This window comes from Mycetomoellerius zeteki, unplaced genomic scaffold (genome assembly GCF_001594055.1).
Source record: "Mycetomoellerius zeteki isolate Tzet28-1 unplaced genomic scaffold, Tzet1.0 scaffold517, whole genome shotgun sequence".
NCBI classification, from domain to species: Eukaryota; Metazoa; Arthropoda; class Insecta; order Hymenoptera; family Formicidae; genus Mycetomoellerius; species Mycetomoellerius zeteki.
Window position 1 is genome coordinate 282,952 of NW_017257520.1, and position 20,668 is coordinate 303,619.

Consider the following 20,668-nt stretch of genomic DNA (forward strand, 5'->3'; position numbering starts at 1 on the left):
AAATCTTCATAAATTTAAATATTTAAAATATGAAAAATTCTTAAAAATATGAGATATTTTGAAAACTTTTCATCAGGGTCGTTAACTAGATTTTTGGCTGGTTATTATTTTTTCAAAACAAAAATCTTTAGGAAGCTATTACTCTTTTAGGAAATCTCTGAAAAATATGCAAAAGACATAGGCAGATAGATATTTCTAATTTAAACAAGAGAATTTCGATAAATTTACGGAACTCCCGATAATCTACAAAGAAATTTGGAAATATAAAACTCACAGTGGGCCTGTGTAACCAGAGGTGCAATGGCATTCGCCAGAAATATGATGGCAACTTCCACCGTTACTGCAACGGCACTCCTCGGCGCAGTCCTGTCCGTAACGGTTAAAAAGACACTTTTGATCGCAGTACACTCCGGTCCAGCCCCTGGTACACATGCACTTGCCATCAAACGGATCGCATGCGGCCCCATTCTGGCACTTACAATCCATCTCGCAATCTCTGCCCCATTTACCCGACGGACACTCTGTTCATACGAGAGTTAAAAATAAATTACCTTGTGTAAAGCTTCGCTTTTTAAACAGATTTTTTATTTTCGTTGAAGCAGAAGTCACTGTGTGCTCTTTCATCAATTTTTAAAATAATTCTTGAACATAAATATTCCAGCAAAAAGTCAACGTTTTAAACACAATAAAAGTGTATTTACCCTACTGTTCATAAATTTAGAAATGCTTGCAATTTTCTTATATTTCACGAAAAGTTAAGTATCTTAGTGAAAAAAATTGTAGAAAAATTTTAAAAATGTACTTTAAAGAGAAGAGCTAGAGATATAAATTTGTTTTTTTAGTTTTGTTTATACGATATTTTGCATCTAACTTTAATTTAATTTTTAATTCAATTTTAATTACATAAAATTAAAAGTATTTTTGTATTTTCTTGATATTTTTATTTTACTTTAAAACGCGCAAACGTAATTTGATGAAACATTATTGGATTAATAAAAATATTTTTATTTTAGAAAGTACATTTTTTAACCTTTAAAATAATTTCCTTTAAAAGTTGTTTTCAAAAGGTTCCAAAATTAAAGATTTTACAGAAAAAAAGAAGAAAAAAGTTTTTATTATGTTTTCAATTCACATAATTTTATTAAAAGTTTAATGAACTTCTTTAACTTCAGTTTTAAGTTCCTAAAATAAACGATAGTGTACATTAAACATTCATAATTCGCGATTACGTATTCTTAATTTCGAGGTGTCATTATCGTCAAAATAAACGTTTTTAGTAAAGTTTTCATTTTCTCATACGTTTAACATCTTTTTTATCTCTAAGTGTTATTCCAATATGTTATTATTTATGTCAGATTGTTTCATCACAAACGAAACATACGTGCAATAAAAGGGTACTTGAATCGCCGGGTATTGCTGGAATGCGTTCAGTCATTATTATAAATCCAATAAAACAAAAAGAAACTCACTAAAGTCGCATAACGGGCCGCCATATCCCGATTCGCATTTGCAGATGTCAGGCGCGATGCAAGTACCGTGGCGACAATCCTCGGAACAGACTGGAATGCAACGACTACCATTTGTGGTCTCCGTGTAGCCTTTGCAGCATTCCTCTACGGGCTTTTGTTTCATCAATTCCTAAAAGAACCACGTAATTACTGAACCGATTCATGCCTTTCCACCGATAATCGTTTCTCCATAGTTTTCGTTTTTAAGTTTATTACGAGTAATAGCAAGCAGGAAAGCAAATCTAGATCGGGGATCTTTCCGTAAATAAATTAGAAAGTATGTATATAGGTAAATCGTAGGCACAGATTAGATAACCGACCTGCTCTTTGTAGACAGTTCTGTAGACAACTTTGTATTTGGAACATCTCGGTGGGAAACTCAAGCACCACGTGTTTTCTCGCACAGTGTATGGTTTCTGCTCGGATACTTTCACTGTTATCGTATACCTGAAATGATATTCATAAATTCCATTGATGATAACGCTCAAGTATGCATTTAAACGAGAATATAACTACCTAGTTTTTTATTTAACGACCGCCGAGGATGGTTTTATACATCAATTAAAAGTCATTATTGTTAATCTACATATTGTATATTACTGATTTATCTACGATATATTAGTATTTGAAATCATAATGTAGATTTAATATTCTCTAAAAAACGTAAGAATAAAAAAAAGAATTTTTTATCAATAAAGAAAACTATTGCAACTAATAATAATTAAAAAATTATATGGGACTTCTTTCAATTTTTATAAATTCAAAAAAGATATAAAGGGAAATAGAAGTTAGCGCAATACTTTGTACGATACAAATTCAAAGAATAATCCGTACGTTTTTGGACTTATTTTTTCAAGTTATGAAATAAAGTATTAAACTGTTTTTACTATATTTACGCACAAAGTACCGCGCTGACTTCTATTTTTCTTTATATTCGTTTCTGGAACATTGCGACTAAGCTTCAATTTTTCGCTGTTGGAATAGTATAAGTCCGGGTCTACAATGAGTCGATAGTCTTAGAAGTTGGCTGCTGGACAACTCTATACCGATTTACCGATTTCAACTCACCGATTACAGACTACCGACTCATTGTAGACTCGGCTTAAGAATCATTACAAATGGATTATTTCTAAGTTTATAAGCGATATGGCAAATTTGTGATAAATTATTGAAAATTCGATGCTTACGTTTCCTGCCGGGTGCATATGTTCGGTCCCTCGAGAGCTACCACCGCTCCCGTCGAGATTATCACAGCGGTGACCGCGATCAGCCACCAGTTTGCAGACCCCATTTCAGCTAATCGATACAACTTTGAACTTCGTGACCGAAACATTACTATCGCCGTCCCATCGCGTTGTTGCAGACCTTGTGATTAATCTTTCACGTTTCACACGGCACGCGGGTCGTAACCATTCGCTCAACGTCCGAAAAGCAGGACGGTCGACCCGTCTCTGGATCTGAAAGTAAAATATGCCGTGTTAGCGTGTGTCGCAACGGTGCGATTTACCTACCTAGCGAATTATGAACGACTGCAAAACGACTGCACGAGTATATACGTACTCGAGTACTCGACACGCTATCCTTCGCACGTCGCTACGCGAGATTATATGTAGATATTGCACATTTTACTGGACCTTACAACGCAGTTTTTAATCACTCCACAGGAAATCTACTGTCGCGTTCACGCTCGACTTTATACTCTGCACTGACCGTAATGAATCACAGCGAAGCCATTTGCACTTGTGGATCTTGATTCAACCTTAAATAAACTTGCGTCGAGTCGGGTTTCCGCTACTAGGGTTGAACACTATCAGGTTCTGTGCTATGTAATTTTAATGCGTTGATTATCATGATACTGATAACCAGCATCAACAAAGATTCTCAAAACTCTTGTAAGAAGTAAAAAAATATCATTCAATATAAAATTTTTTAATTTAAGATAACTATATAAAGCGAAATGTGCGCTATTCAATACGGTACACTCAGAGAAAAAAGTCGTATCAGTAACTATAAATTTGTAGTGAAATAGCGCCTCAACTATATACATATTATTAAATTCTAATAAGAATACTAGATTAAGTGAACTAAGAAAATATAGTACAATAACCATATAATCAATTTATAAATGGTTAATATTACTATATTTTCTTAGTTCATTTAATTTACTTATAATTCTTATTAAAGCTTTATAATACATAGTTACAAATTTGTGTATGCATTTCTTATTTATTTTTGTCTTCCAAGTTTGAAACCAACGCTGCGCCTTTTAAGCTGAGTGGTTTCCTTCTTAGGAGAAAATGAACTCCGCTACGTCCCTCTGGTGACAAAGCCGCGTACTACTCGTACTGAGTGACCCTTTAAAAATTTTTGTCTAAACTAGAAAAATGTAATTGTTATATCTATTTGCATGAAGTCCAAGTAACTACTCAATGTAGTTGAGTCACTACTTCACTATCAATTAATAGTGCATACAATTTGTTACCGTGACTATATTTTTATAACATTCAACACTACTTTAGTTTCTATTACTTTATAAAACTAGGCTTTGTAAAACTGTTACAGATACTTCAATTGCAAAAGTTGCCAAATTTATAGTTGCTAGAACTATTTCGTTTTCTCTCAGTGTACAATATATGAAGATATATAGACGCATTTCTTACTAGCAATATTTTATCATTTGTAATAATGAAAATTCTATGTGGCTCTGTAAAACGTATTAAATTCGCAAGTAAGTAGATAATGTATTAATATCGAAATATTTTAGATAAACATTCTCATTCAATAATGACATAACAAATACCTAGGCAACGGAAAATAAACGTGCACTATTTAACAGAGTATCCGTGAGGGTACAATCTTCTTTAATCAATATTTTATCATTATGTGCTTATGATAACGAAACTTTTGCTGTAACGTGTACACGGTAAAACATACAAAAAATTACAATTTGTTGGGCAGGCAACGTTATAATATCAAAATTTTTTAAAACGTAAAAAATAGGCGCTAATATAAGATTTTATTCAATATAAAACTTTAAACGATCTACTATGTAGAGGACATTTCACGCAAAATCGGACGGCCTTTGTCATCGACTTCTGTCGATTTTTTACAGATTTTTTAATATATTCTTCAGATTAAAATACATTCAGTTATTTTTTTAGATTTTTATCTCCGTTAGTTTCCTATAGATATAAACTAACTAAAAATCTAAAAAAAATGAAAACTAACTCAAAATCTAAAAAATCTAAAAAACTGAATACGTATTTTAATATATATCTGAGGAATATATTAAAATCAATAAAAAAAATCGACAGGAGTCGATGACGAAGGCCGTCCGATTTGGCGTGGAATGCCCCACATATATAAGTAACTAAATAATCGTATTTGTCGGTAAATGAATACAATAGTATGAAGACATTTGCACGTACACGATATTTTTTTTATGTGCTATACCTATACATTCTGTTCTTTCAGTAACGTGACAGAAATTACAGTTCTTCTTACCTTCTGGCGACAACAGCAAGCTCGAGCAAAATCTCAATAAGAATTATTCCTTCAGAAATAACAAACATTTGCTAAAAAGCTTTTAATTGCTTTGATTGTGACATGGAAATAAAAATCGCTCGCAAGTGGTAATAGTAGCAGAGTTCAGCTATAGGATCCCGAGAATAGATTAACCTTCGACGCTTGGTTCATTCACTATGAAGGACTCTTTAATGGTAATACTAAGAATCTCGACGATGCCGCTAAAATAAAATTACTGCTACGTACTTAAATTAAGTATAGCTTGCTTTGAATGTTACATTCTCCCTCGCGAACCTAAAGATTCGCAATAGAAAATTCTCGTTTGCAGCTATAATCGTAGCCCAATTCAAACAAATATTTAAGACAAAAATTTCGTTATTTAATCAGAGATATAATTGAAGAGATATAATTGAGAGATATAACTAAATTCTCTCAGGTCGATAATTTCAAAATTTCATAAATCACGACAGGCTCAGATAGAAAGATACAAACTATATGCTGTATGTACTGCACTCACATCCGAAATATAAGATCTTGCATTTTATATATATCTATTGTCGTATTCAGTTTACCGACAAACACAACAATAATGATGTAAAATAATATACTTATATGTATTATACTCATATGAAGACATCAAAAAATGGCTTGATTCGTGGATAGTCTCAAAAGATGAACAGTTTTACCGTAACGGTATTCGAGCTCTGCCAGAAAGATGGGAAAAAGTAGTAGCTAGCGATGGGCAATACTTTCAATGATTCATTTGTAACCATTTTTTCACAATCAAGTTGCATTTTCATCAAAATAACAGCGAGAACTTAGTTGCGCACCTAATACTATTTAACACAGGATCTGTGATGATACAGTCCTATTTAATTACACAATATTTTATTATTATTATTATGTTTTATGATAATGAAAATTCCACTGACCACCATAAGACATACAAAGCTCAAAGCAGGCAACGTATTAATAAATACTCTATTGTTCGAATAAAATGCGACAATTTCTATCGATCCAGTTCTTTGCGCTCTGTCGATCTAATAATGTGTGAAAAATGATCGCTGCATAATCACCTCCCAGTGTGTTCCCACTTGCAAGAGTTAGAATTTTATAGTAAGAATGGTTCAAGTGGGGTATAATTTTATCGAACGAGGACGCATGTCGATATCTCGGATTTCGAACGAGCAGTTTTCGTCGATGAACATTCGATAGTTCCGCGAAGTCGTTTCACCAGGCGAAATTTCAATCGCGTGCTTATGACCGGAAATTGTGTCTCGCGATCGAGTAAAGTACATGAATCAGAGACTTGCACGTGTTGAACATATGGTTTGCTTCACGGTTTTGTCATGACATGACTCGTGCGCTGTGATTCACGTTGCGAATCAGGCGGCTCGTTGAACGGCGACCGGAAGTGCTGTAATATTAGACCGATTAGAGCGATGCTTCAAGACGAATCCAATCGTTCGACCGCAACCGCATATTACGAGAATCTCACGTCATTAGCGCACACGGTGTTTCTATCTCTTTCCATCTTCTTTCTTTTTCTCTCTTTTCTATTTCTTTTTAATGGAGGAAACGGAATAAAGCAACGGCATACAATAAAATCATATAAATTTCAATTTAGAATGTTGTTACATCTCACGATAATTGATACTCTCGGATTTTCACTCTGATAGCACTGCGGTCTTCAAAAGGTTATATTTATCTATGGATTGAAAAATTCCCTTTTATTTCTCTTCCTTTTATTATAATTGTTATTTCTTGTATAAAGCAGCCAGTGTATAATATATTAGTCGACTTTTATAAACTTTTGCCGCTGAAAACTAACTCGAATATTGAAGTCGCTTTATTAATTAACGTTTTTGAAATATTTAATTTAGTTCAAAAAGTAATAAAATATGCCATTTTCAACACTTTTAGGTTCAATTTTCTTAAAAACGTGATATGATTAAACAATTTTATTTACGGATTCATTTTCAGGGATAAAAAATCTATAAGAATCATTTTGTCCAATTTTTTTTTTCGTGGTCTAAAATCCGTTTCAAAAAGTGTAATTATTTCAGTTTCCAACAGGACTGTGTATCTTCGGTGACTTTTTCTAGAGCACGTAATACGCCCGGAAAGATGTGTGGTTTTTCTCAGAGAGGAACGAGACGACGGTTCGCTCCTTCACGTACGAATCCTTCAACGTCGTCGTGATAATTAATGATGAACAAATGAGTAAACGCGTACGAGTAACTTTCGCGTCATCAGTTACGGCATTCTTGTAAGCGAAACCGAAAGAGGTGAACGTAACATGATTGTTCGGAGCCAGACGAGACGAACGTACACCCAGAAACGGAACGATTGTGTACGTACATTCACATACATGTACGTGTGTGAATTCGCAAACCTATCTAATCGTGCGGATCGCGTAACAGCAAATGACGGTTGTTAGACTCCTGCGAGCGATCGCACGAGTCTAAAATAACGGTGCACAATTCTCTCGTCGCGCGTATCGTGTGTACTTATATTTTATATATTTGCTACATTCGTCTCGTATTTTTTTCTAGAGAAGGAAATTTTTTACGAACGACTCGTAATGCAATTTTTCGTCAATGTTGTAATTATATATAGACAAATTTTTTCTAATAGAACTTTGTTTTAAAAAAAAAGGACTTTACAAGCTAATCTTGCAAAAAATTTATTTTTGCATTTGAAGAATTAAAAGAACAAAGTAACACAATCAACAATCTATTCTAATTTATTTGCAGACAAAATACAATTTTATGTACGACAAAACGGCCAACATTTTCAATAATATTTTAATTAAATGAAAAATAAATGTATAAAAAATAAAATTATTTATTATCTCTCTCACTCAAATTTTCTTGTCTTAAGAATCAACTGATTAAATTATATATACATATAATTAGTGATAATTATTGTTAATTATAATGAATTATGTATGTAATTAATTCTGAGTAAATAAGCCATATAGTGTAACCGTTACGTCAAATGTCAGTTAATTGCAGTACGTATATCAAGTTAACATTCTAAGTCCTTCTTCTTGAAAACAATGTTCTAATAAAAAATTTATTTTATCATCTCAACTTATTTTTAATCGTAGAATATCACTCCTTTCCCGATTGTAGGGGAACCTAGGGTATAATGAAACCATGGGGTATAATGGGATGTACTCGATATCTTTTTACAGATATGTTAATATGTAATGAATTGTCAGACAATAGTTACTGTTAGATGTATCTTATTATATATTGTTATTAGTTGTCATATTATTTTTACCTGAAAATTGCTAAAAATTGTTTAATGCGTTCGCTTTACTGTTCGCGAATGAGTTACAGATTCTTTGGTACGTTCGCATAAGGTAAGCAATAACAAAATTCTATTTTTTATTGTCATAAGTACATTTATCTTATTATATAATCTTTTCTTGTTACTTTAGTAAAATCTATACAAATATATTGATTATCTGTGATATTTTATATTATCTAAAGTAAATTTATGTACTTCGAGACATAATGGCGCACTGGTGTTATTTTATGTTTAAAATGAGTTTATGATTCATGTGCAAGTGTAGATAAAAATGAGAATTATTTTATTTGTGTTATCTTCTTAAACATTTATATTTATGTTCAATATAATAACAGTATACCTTGTATAATGTATCACTCAGCATCACATATAGAATTATTAATAAAAAATTAAAAATTAAAAGTGCAACAATGTATTTTTACTTATATTATTGATGTTCTAAGTCACTTTTAAGCAATGTTCAATATTAATTTTTTAAAAATAGACAAGTTTTCTGTGGTGCCCATTATGCCCTGCATAAATGACATAGCGAGGTTACGACACACTCTCACAAAACAATAATTTCGTCCTGTTAATCTATACTTTTGCAGTAAAACTTAAGTTTTCCTTATAGTAAATACTTCAAAAAATATTTTAATATATAACAAAGTTGATTTATTTATCTTTAATATGTTTAAAACTTGAAAAAATCTAACTATAACCATTATACCCCAGGTTCCCCTACCTATTTCGGCTTGTACGTATTTCGACTCATCCTTTATAAAAAAAGAAACATTTATGAAGAAAACTTCTTAATAAAAGCAAATTCATTTGTAGTTTCGAACATTCTGCCGACGCGACGTTTGACATAACGATGCATATATACAATAGTAATTTCATAAAATTAACGACTTATAAATTTAAATAATAATGATGTTGTGTATTATTGACACATTTTTTCTAATTGTAAATTTCCAGGGGTCTTGCTTTATTCATTATTCTGTAGATTTGTGTTTTCATAATTTATCATTTTTCCTTTTTATTAAATTTGCGTTACATGAGATTATATTATAAATTATAGTTATTCCAAATAATGGTTAAAGTATAGTTGCCACAAAAAAATTCTTTAGATAACAATTTTTCTTATCTGGGTACGTTAATTGCATAATTATTTAATTTTCAGCTATTTTAAATATTCTGTATAATTTTATCGGTTTTGCATTATTTTATTATTCGTTCTATTTTGTTGTATTTTTCTATAGAAATTTTTCTATAGAAAAAAACATCACCTATAAAAACATTTTGGCAATTTTTCGAAAACAATAAAAATTTTAACACATAATTCTAGACTTACTTTTTAAGATGAAAAAATTGTATACATAAATATCTACAAGAGAAGATTAATATTTATCGGATATTTTGATATTTATATAAATATCACGATACTTTCAAAGTTTGCTGAGAACTCATTCTACCATTTTTGTGTGACCGAATTCTACCTTGTGCTCGTTCCGCTGCTACCAAAGGGGGAGCGACCCTTTTAGCTACTTGCGACCCCAAAGGGGAGAATTAATTCGTTTACGTAGGAAAAGAGTTCACGGACTTTGTGGCGTAGGTGTGAGCGTGTGTGCGAGCGCGAGTCACAGGATGTGGGGCGAGTTCGCGATAAAAATGATACATCGAACTCTCTCCGTCTGCGGGATGTGCATCATTCTCCGTTGGGATCTCTTGTTCGCTGAGCGAACAAAGGATACAGGACCCAACTATGAATATCGACATGTCAAAAAATGAGACGACTATCGAAGGCTATCATGCGAAGAAAACAACGTTACGGAACAAGGGTGTTATGTTGAACAGAGAGATAAAAGGGAAGGAATGCGCAATATATAAGAAACTTTTCTTGATTTATTCGCAGAATTATTCGCTTGCGTGGACAATTTCGGAGAAAGTGAAAATTGCTCTCCTTCCAATTCTGCGAGTAATGTAACGGTTACGGAAAGAGAACAGTTATGATGAATTTCGAACGTTTCTTTCAGTAACTGCCATTCGATTTATCTAACAAGGAAAGGGACGCAACTGTTCCCCTCCGATTTTAATGAGCTTTTAATGTTATTCTCCAGACAAAAATAAGCTTTAGAACTTTAGAAATATAATTATAAAGAAAAAAAAATTTTTCTTTATATAAATAAATAATTGTTACAAATAAATAATTAAAAAAAATTTTTTTTTATAGTTTTAAAGTACTCTTGAAGCCATTCAATTTTCATTATGAAATTTTTTTTCTATCTCTTACAGTTCTGGCGATATTCGCTTCGAAAGAGAAAAACCGATTGTCTTCTATAAAAGGGTGTTTCACCCTCTAGAAAAGTGTGTATGGACACGGATAAAAAAATACGTGTCGCTTATTTTTGTCTGGAGAATAACATATTAAAAGCTCATTAAAATCGGAAGGGGACAGTTGCGTCCCTTTCTTTGTAAGATAACTTACTACCGAGAACCGTCTGAGGTAAACGATTCGGCAAAGTTCGGTATATTTGAGTACCTCTAGCAAAATAATCCACATAGCAAGAGTTTGTTGTCTAAACTAGTATAATGTAAATCAAAATATATAAGGCTCTGAGGATCTAATAAAAAGGAATTAAAAAGCCAATTAAGATTCGAGTCAACGGAGTTATTGATGAATTAATTAATATACATTCGTTGCACTTAAGATGAAATAGATATATATTTTTGGTGTTTGGCAAAAGTAAGAAAGAAAATTTTAGTGTAATCCAATACAGCGAACAAAGCCTACTATGACATTAAAATAACGACAAGTAATGTTAACTTACTAAACAATCGGCCGATGAACCACAAGGGATCGGCTTTTCCTTGCGTTATCTAATCGCGCGTTCTAACGTTTATACAACTGATAATATAGTGTCGTTATCTCATTTTGTGATTGGCCCGATTATATGATTGGCGCATGAAGGCTTGACGTATCAATGATCACGAATAGAAAAATGCGCTCGTTCGCACGGTGCAATTAAAGTGTGTAATCACACTAGCGATTGCGTGATTATGATTAGCGATAAAGCAAAGAAGTTACCGATTGCTTTGCTCTTACTGATTGAAAAGTAATCGTCAATTGCCAATCACGATCCCTCAATGGCTAATATAATTATGGCTTAACACTAATGATAATAAATGCGGTTGTTTGACACGAATCTTTGTCACGCGATAAATATAGCGAAATATTGGAGGATACAATCACGGAATCGTGCATTCGTATCTCAGGCGTGAGTTAATAAGGATGCGCGACGTCAACGATGGACCGTATCGCTGGTGCAGCCGATATGGTTTAGATAAATCACCCACGCACACAGTCGTGTGTTTGTTCCGCTGCTTGAATTGTCATTGCCGTTCGCCCACTCGTTACATATATATATATATATATATATATACGTATCGCGCGACATAAATAACGCGCAAGCGGATTCAGGTTTAGGGAGCAAGAGTCACGAGTCCGGACGCGTTTCGCTAAATGAATCTAGATCTAGAAATGAGTCACGTAAGATGGACACGTTTGTCGCGGGAAAGCTAGTTCACACTCGAGAAATAATTTGACTACGGCGCGCTTTCTAACGATAATAACGCGAAAATGCGAAAGTTGCGCAACGATCCTCGTCGCGTTACGATCCTAACGCATCGCGGTAGACCATTAACGGAAGTCCACCGAAGTGCGTGAGCTCTTTGTTTCCGGAGTTGTTTAATCAAAAAGACTCGTATAATTTCTTTTTAATTATATTATGTATGTACGCTAATAACACTAGTCTGAGAATTGAAACCATATACTGAAAAAAATTTCTGGTTGAAAATGGACGAATCAGAATTTTCTGATTAAATTTATTAGAATTCTAGTTGAGATAACAGGAATTCTGGTTGATACAATATTTCTGGTAAAATCTACTAGAATTCTCATTTTTACCAAAGTAATTATATCAATCAGAATTCTAATTATCTCAACTAGAATTCTAATAGATTTAACCAGAAAATTCTGATTCGTCCATTTTCCACCAGAATTACTATTTAATTCAACCAGACCATTTTTCTCAGTGTAGGCTCAATGCTTGAACTTAATAAAGTAATGTAAGGTTGGGGCGCTGATTTCGAAAATCAAATCCATTTATTGGCATAAAAAATGTTATATATATGGACAGCCTCAATGAAAAGAGCTTCAGGGCAGATAACACGGCAATTTTAAGATAGAAAAACATAACATTAAATTAAAAAAATAATTTTAATATAGTTTTACTATGAGATTTAATATTTAATATTATAAAAATAATTGCAATTACTTTCAAGTTTAATTAAATATTTTTGAAATAACTACACGGAAAAAACAGTATGGTTGGTCTACACAGAAATCTGATGATGCCAACCAGATTAAATAGTAAAATATGGAACAACTATTTATGTGGTTGCTTGAACCATAGTATGATTAGGTTAGGTTATGTTGCAGCAATGACGGCATTTCACATATACATATTTTTAATTGTAAACGTGGTGAATCGCTTTTGCTTTTTGAAATGATAACTTAATTTATAGCACGATGTATAGTAACAAGAAATTAATTCTTATTAATAATTTATTCTTATTACATCATGCTTTATAATGTCACGATTGACGCAACTATACGGATATATAACTTATCCATAAATGATCCTCCAACCAAGTTTTGGTTATTACAACCAAATCACGCCGAACTATTACTTTGTTTACAAAACACGACTAACTACAATACATTGATATAGTTGACACATTAAAATAAATAAATCGTATCAACTATATTCCTATCACATAAAGATAATTAGGATGATGTTTCTATATTACTCACAACTAAATATTTTTAGTTATATGAACTATATCTTTTTTTCCGTGTAACTATAGTAATATGTAATTATAGTTACAAATACTAACGTTTTTTTTTCAGTGCTTATTCGGATGTAAAAAGAATTATGTTTGTATAGGTTGATGCATTGCAACCCTTCGCGGTTGAATAAACTTCGCGACTCTTCTTTATGTAATAACGGAGTATTGCAACAGTGAAAGTCACGCACTAAACGTAACAGGCTGTCAAACAGGTGCGGGTCCGTGCATGGTGTCTTTAAATATAAAGGAAAAGAATCACATGTGACGTATATACGCCCCTGCCTCTCGAGTATGCCGAGGCACAGTCCCCACGAGGAAGGATAATTTTCCAGAGACCTACTTTCCGAAAGACCTGTTTTTACACATAGTGCTGATAATGATAAAAACGTAAATAGGAAAGTACAAGCTAACATGCGTGTCATGTTTGTCGAATTGATCGAGAACGCAAATAGATGCACGAAATCGTACATCGATGATTAATTATGAATGACCCGATTATCGATGCAGTCCTTTCGCATCACGTAATCCGGTGACTTAGAAACACAATCGTGAAATCGTGAAATCAACTGTTGAAACCAAACGCTTAAACAGCGATTTCCAACAGTTATCTTGACTAGTTACCGTGTCGGAGATAAACACATTATTTGTACGAAAGTACGTTGGTTGACTCGTATTGTTATTAGAGAAGAGAAGACTTGTAATTCTGTTTTCGAAATTGTCGATCGGTTCAATCCTTTATACTTGTAATGGCAAACCTCTCTCCATTTCTTTCTTCAAAAATCGAACGATTCAATATAGGAATGAACGTTTTGATTCCATTCAATATATTGTTTCAAAATGACCAAAAGATGTCATCATCTTAAGAAACGAATTTACATCGTTAGAAATAAAGAATGCACAAACAAAGAATACATACAACAGTAAGTCTTACATCAAGAAGAAGAAAAAGAAGATGAGTCCGACTTACGCTTACAATAGATGGAAGCATAATTATGTACATTCCAGATCAAAAGTTTGGAAACACTTTTTAAAAATTGATATTTTTAGGATTACTCACTGAACTAAAATTGTACGTAAATACAATAAAATATTTATTGAATTATAATAATGAAAAAATAATGAAAATTGGTCCAACGAATTCTCATCATGATTTAGGTTATAAAACTATTACTAGAATTCATTACAAAGATGAATATATAATTATATAAATGAATTCAGTTATCGTATCAATGAATTAACTATATTAAGTCGGACATTAAATCGGACATTAATTAACGATCATTCATTGGACTTCATTTGGATTCATTGGATCAAAAATGACTAAAATTTTTTTCAGTGCTTGTTAAATATTCTTAACAACTTATTTTTTTAATTTTATAATTCTTTAGATCTAATATATACCCCTGGCGGAAAAAAATTTTTATGAAAAAGTACAGAATAACTACATAGAGTGAGACAAAATCTTAGAAATTCTTAATTTTTCATAGATATTCATAGTGAGACGTAGAGTGGCGTTGTTTGAGGGCTCAGGATTTCTAGGATTTCAAAGAAACAATTTTGCTCTACGTCCTATTACGAATATCCATGAAAAACTAATAATTTCTAAGATCTTGTCTCAATCTATATAGTTTTTGGTAAAACTTTTCCGCTAGGAACGTTATTGAATTTGAATTATTGTAAATAACAGTGTAAAAACATTTTTACGATTGTTTATTCAAATATCCGTAATCGTAAAAATTATTATTGAATACGTAACAATGTGTTTGTTTAAACATCAATTTTTAGATTCAACTGTTATTGGATCTGAAGAATTATTGTTAAAAACATTATTATGAATATTTGAGTAAAAATAATCACAAAAAATATTAATTTTTAAAATTTTCAAACTTTTGATCCGGAGTATTATTATGAGAGACATAATTATATTATGTCCTCAAATTACATGCAGTCGTCCACGATGAACATTAGAAGAGAGAAACTCTCTAGACATTGTGAACATGATCCTCAATTAGATAAAGAGGTATTCAACGCTAAGCGTGCCGTAGACAATAAGAAGGATACAAGATAGATCTTGAATAGTCTCGATACAGTATAAGACGGTCTGAGTGGATTATGCGGAAAGCGTTCCGCGAAATTGGAACTCGGCGCGATGTCGGTGATACACGGAACAGTTATTGTCCGTTTTACGTGAAAATGACCTTGGTAGGAGAGTTAGTGCGACGACGTATCCCGCGTTGTCATTCCCGGAAAATCCAGTCATCGTGTGACACTCGTATCTAATTACCCGCGTTATAGGTACGTCTAATAAGCCGTTGTTCCGAACCGATCGGGTCCACCGGAAGTGGCCGTTTGCACACGGAAATTCGGGTCGCGTGCAAGAAGTTGTCGGCACATTCCGCGAATTCGGATGACGTCTCGCCGCGTAAGTTTCCATTGGGTCGCAAGGATCACCATTACTATGCTTATAGTTAAACGTCAAAGCGATTTCCGGGTTCTAGCGATTCAGTGCATGACTCATTCGATGAATTGCGATTGAATTGAATTAAGTAAGATTCGATTCGATTCGGATTTGAATTCCAAACTACAATATTAAAAAATCTTGAATCTCTCTAACAATAAGAGGTTTGGATATAAATCACATACAGGGTGGGGCAGTAACTCTGTCCACTTAGAATACCTACGTTATTTTTAGAGATATAAAATAATATATTTACTAAAATTGTATAGCATCTTTCCAGTACTGATCCCGGTAAAAAATTTATCGTGTATGAATATGTATAGAGGAAAGCCGCTTATTATAAGATAGGCTCCTAATATGAGATTTAGCATTTCCGCTAAATTAATAAACGCTATCTATTGGTTCCACCACGAATTTATTGCTCTTGAAGACTACTTGAAGAAGGATTGAAAACTATTTAGTGAAAGATTCATTATTAGATCATGCCTGTAGTCGTAAAAAAAGATTTTAGAATTTGAACGTCTTCAAGTTTCATTGAGATGAGCCTTTAAACCTTGTTTATTGTTTAATAAATAAACATTTAGCAATAAATTCTTCATAGTGATAGAATCAAATCGTACTAATAGAAAAATACGGGATATGTTGAATTGCTTAATTACAGAAGTTAAATTTGATGATCATAAAATCATAAGGCGTGGAAATCGTAATATGAGATACCCAGGGTATTTCTAATATGAAATAACCTATGCTCCTATGTTATAGTGAAAATCGTTGCTAAAGTACAATGTTATTGTACAATAATAAAAAGGACAACCGGAATGAACATCGAGTTCCTGTTTTTGCGATGTTTGGTTCCAACTATCTAAAGACGAGGTGTGTGTGAAGATAGTGTCTCACTTGGTGGAAATTTATTAAATAATGAGAGTTCTGAGTTTATTTTCAATAGTTCTATAGTTCTATATAGGATAAATAAATAGTTCCGGCCATTAAAGCCGAGAAACCCAAAATTCAAAATGAGACGCCAAGTTCACACAGGGCTAACTCCGTCTAAAAAAGTTTCCAGCCACAGTTTCTTATAGGATTTGAAAAAATACATAGTTCTACAAAAAGTTCTGACACCTAACATTGTTATTTTGATTATTAAACAATTTTTTTCACTAAAAAAAAGTCTTTAGAAAGAACGAAGATAAGACGTTGTCCGATTTCAAAGCGTTCTGTTAGTTTTATGGTACTTTTCGTATAGTTCTGAATGTATCCTAACGTATTCCGAAGAGTTCCGGTGATATAAATTATTTGTTAATTTTTTAAACAATTTTTATCACCCGAGAAAGGCGCCTTTCAAGCTATATGTGTGAGACGCTAGCCGATTTCCGACAGTTCTGAGATATATGGTACTTATCGTGTAGTAGATGATAAAAATTGTTTAAAAAAAATTAACAAATTATTCATATCACCGGAACTCTTTGGAAAACGTTAGAACACAATCAGAACTACACGATAAGTACCATATATCTCACAGAACTGTCGGAAATCGGCTAGCGTCTCACACATATAGCCTGAAAGGCGCCTTCCTCGGGTGATAACAATTGTTTAAAAAATTAATAAATTAATTATATCACCGGAATGAGTTTCCACCAAATGAGACGCTATCTTCACAAAGACGAGTTATAGATACAATGCATCGCATGTTCATTTTGCACGCACACTGGCTGTGTTTGTTTGTATTTTAGAAATATTGAATAAAGTTTTTTAATTGCAATACTGATATACTTTTCGTTTTATTATCGATTTTTCGGGGTATCTCATATTAAGAGCACAATTTTTCGACTTTGCGATTTGCTCACTTTTTACATTTCTTTAATTTAAAAAAAAAAATAGAATTTGAATTAAATTTTATATAGCATTATCTTAAAGCTTATTAAAAAAAAAATTTCTTTCAAAATGACCTATTATTTTTTTAAATCTGCTCACAGATTTCTAATATTTATCCCAACTCGGTATCTCATAATAGGGGCTTTTGTTCTAATTATGTATAAACATACATAAACATGTATAAATATTCATAAACATACATAATTTTATTAATATGAAATATGTCCATACATGTTCATACATCCTTTTTTCTCTTGTAAAATTACTTTTTAGTATAATAGAAATAACAATAGCAATGTGAAAACATTAAAAATAATTAAGAGGGTAATTTTCACACTATTTGTTTTAAAAAAAATCAAGTTTGAAGAAATGTAAAAAAATTTCTTATGTATAATTATGTATAAAATTATGCATAATAATTGTGTATGAGCAATTTTTTTTCATTTTTCCAAACTTGTTTTTGTTTCTAAAATGAACAATGCGAAAATTATCCCTTTAATTATTTTTGATGTTTTCAAATTACTAATATTATTTCTATTATACTAAAAAATAATTTTACAAAAAAAAAGAGTTGTATGAATATGTATATGGACATATTTCATATATAATTATACATATTTATGAATATTTATACGCGTTTGTGTATGTTTAGACATATTTATACATATTCATGTATGAAAAATTTTTTACCGGGATGTATTATATTGAAACTTGATCGTAATAAATATTATTCTTCTTATCGTAGAAATCTTTTTTTATTAATTATATAGTAAGACTCAATCTACCCTAACAATAATTATGTTAATTAAAAATTGTGTCAATAATTCGATTCGATTTAATTTGGTTCGATATTAAAAAACCTTGTTTCACACATCTCTAAAGATGTATTTCTTATTCACAGCCGACGGTAAACTTTCGAGAAGTGACGTCATTCCCTTCCGATGATGTGTACGCATCAAAACGGTATCGCGATATCAAAAATAAACATTCCTATCGTGCTCACTGGTGTCATTCATGCTCACCGTACGAGCGGAGCATTGGAAGGACAGGGACTCCGCCTGTATTCATCCGGCGTGGTTAGTTAACTATACATGCGGGTAGAATAACTCTGTCCACGCAGCTTCTATTTCCCTCGCGCTCTCACGGCCTTCGTCATTCTCTCCAATCTCTCCCCTGTCCCCTTTTGCTTCGACAATGACGTAGCGTCACTTGACGAAGGTATATACGTGCTCTTTCACGACTTCGTATTCCGTTCCGCGCGATTCACGTTGTCACGAAGAAGACCGAGATAGCTCCGAAGTCGCGTAAATGGGACGCGCGCGATGCTTCGACAGGGCGCTTTGTCTCTGACTTCGTTATTGTTTTCGTCGTGCCACCTTCTCGTACAATTATTATTCGCGTACCGCGTAGGATGCGAGATTTTAATTCGTGCGATAACAAAGGAAGACTATTGTAAAATGAATCATCGTTTTGATGCTACATTAGCTCAAATTTTGTGGTCAGGATAAACATATCGTGTTAGAATAGATAACGAAAAATAATATAAATGACTCATAGACTCGTTCAGCGGAAGAGAATGATTTAACGACCAATCCAACACTGAGACCAGCCTATCTTATCGTTTCTTATATATTTTTTGAGAGTTTGAAGTTTATCAAAAAATTATACCTTAATTATAACTTAAAAAAATCTGCAAAGAAGCGTCACATATTACTGGAAGATGCCAAATTAGAGATCCCCTAATAAGGAAGGAATACGTACTTGCAACATCCTGTGTTTTGTTCCGCATTTCGTAGGAGCCTTCATTAGCTTTAATTCACGTTCCGCGCTCGTTTTTCGCAGAATTCACGTTTTTTTTGTACCGGAAAAAACAGAAACACCTGCGTGGCTGACTATTGTTGAATTATGACACTGATCTTATCGAAGTGACTATCACTCAATAACATCGGCGCGACATGTCTTTCGACACGTTTGTCGACTCAATCTTCTTTTATAGCGAATTCAGTCATTTGCATTACACTAGATTAATGTATATTAAAAGTTGCTATTTATATAAAATTAGCAAAGTTGAATGTAAGAGCATATAAATATTTTAAACGATTAAATGCACAAAAATAATGTCGTTTTGTTATTTAAGAGAATATACGTGTATTGTCAAAGCTGATAGTATTATATACATTTAGACATATCATGTTTTGTAATTGATAGAATCTCATAACAGCAGTCTTGCTGACGCCTTACCTTTTGCTCATACCGTTCTGTCTCTAACACTTAAGGTCTGCTTTTTATTCCTGCACTAGCTCGTACTAGAATTTTCTTTCTCGCTTTTGTTAAATATATCGTGTATCTAACTTTAAGTTTCAAAAGTGTCTTGTCACAGCCACAGATAACAGCCCTTCAATTCGGCACCTTTAGTGCAAGTAGCTTACTTGCTTAGTATTTTATTATCACCCGAGTCGAAATTTTAGTCTTACTTTCAATCTCTTTCAACCTCAATTAAACCTTATAAATCTGTTTTGAACTTCATCAATCAAATAGAACTTCTTTCAATATTACTTCTACAGCTTCTATTTAGAAAATTTCTTTTGAACCTAAAAATAGAAAATTTTCCGATAATTGCTATTTACAGGCTCAACGTAAGAACTCAATTCACTAGATTAGAACCTATTAACCTATTATAAATCTCTAGAGTCTATATACGTCCTAAAACTTAGGTTCAAAGTATAAGGAGCAAAATTTCGATTCGGGCAGTGTTGAACAATGTAGTAACAAAGTATTACAGTAATATTATTATTATTGAGATACTTTATATAAATTAGCTTTTTTAATGTCAACTAATCCAATGTGCAAGTGTGATTAAGTTCACCATTAAATTCAACGGAGAAAAAAAATGGCACACAATGGAAAAATGACAACAAAATTGATTCTATCTGGCAAAAAATCGAAAAAATGAATTCGCGACGGTCTCTCGTGAACGTTTGAGGAAGGATTTTTCAGCTTTAGCTACTGTGTAGAATTGCGACAACTAAAAATAGAAGTGATTTCTGGTGCGAGATCAGAAATAGCTCGCGCGACGAGAGAGTCGTCTCGTGCCAAA

General features: G+C 32.6%; 1 protein-coding gene across 3 annotated transcripts in view; it reads right to left on the reverse strand.

Moving 5' to 3' along the window:
• The window catches only part of drpr (multiple EGF like domains draper), a 31,474-nt gene that overhangs the window by 7,376 nt on the left and 3,430 nt on the right, over window positions 1-20,668 (reverse strand). For all 3 annotated transcript variants that reach the window (XM_018455840.1, XM_018455838.1, XM_018455839.1), the window contains exons 2-5: window positions 2,696-2,965; window positions 1,829-1,955; window positions 1,470-1,638; window positions 275-521 (exon numbers count right to left, since the gene is read on the reverse strand). In XM_018455840.1, the coding sequence (XP_018311342.1) occupies window positions 275-521; window positions 1,470-1,638; window positions 1,829-1,955; window positions 2,696-2,841 (689 nt within the window). In that variant the 5' untranslated portion in view covers window positions 2,842-2,965. The remainder of the gene's footprint in view (window positions 1-274; window positions 522-1,469; window positions 1,639-1,828; window positions 1,956-2,695; window positions 2,966-20,668) is intronic.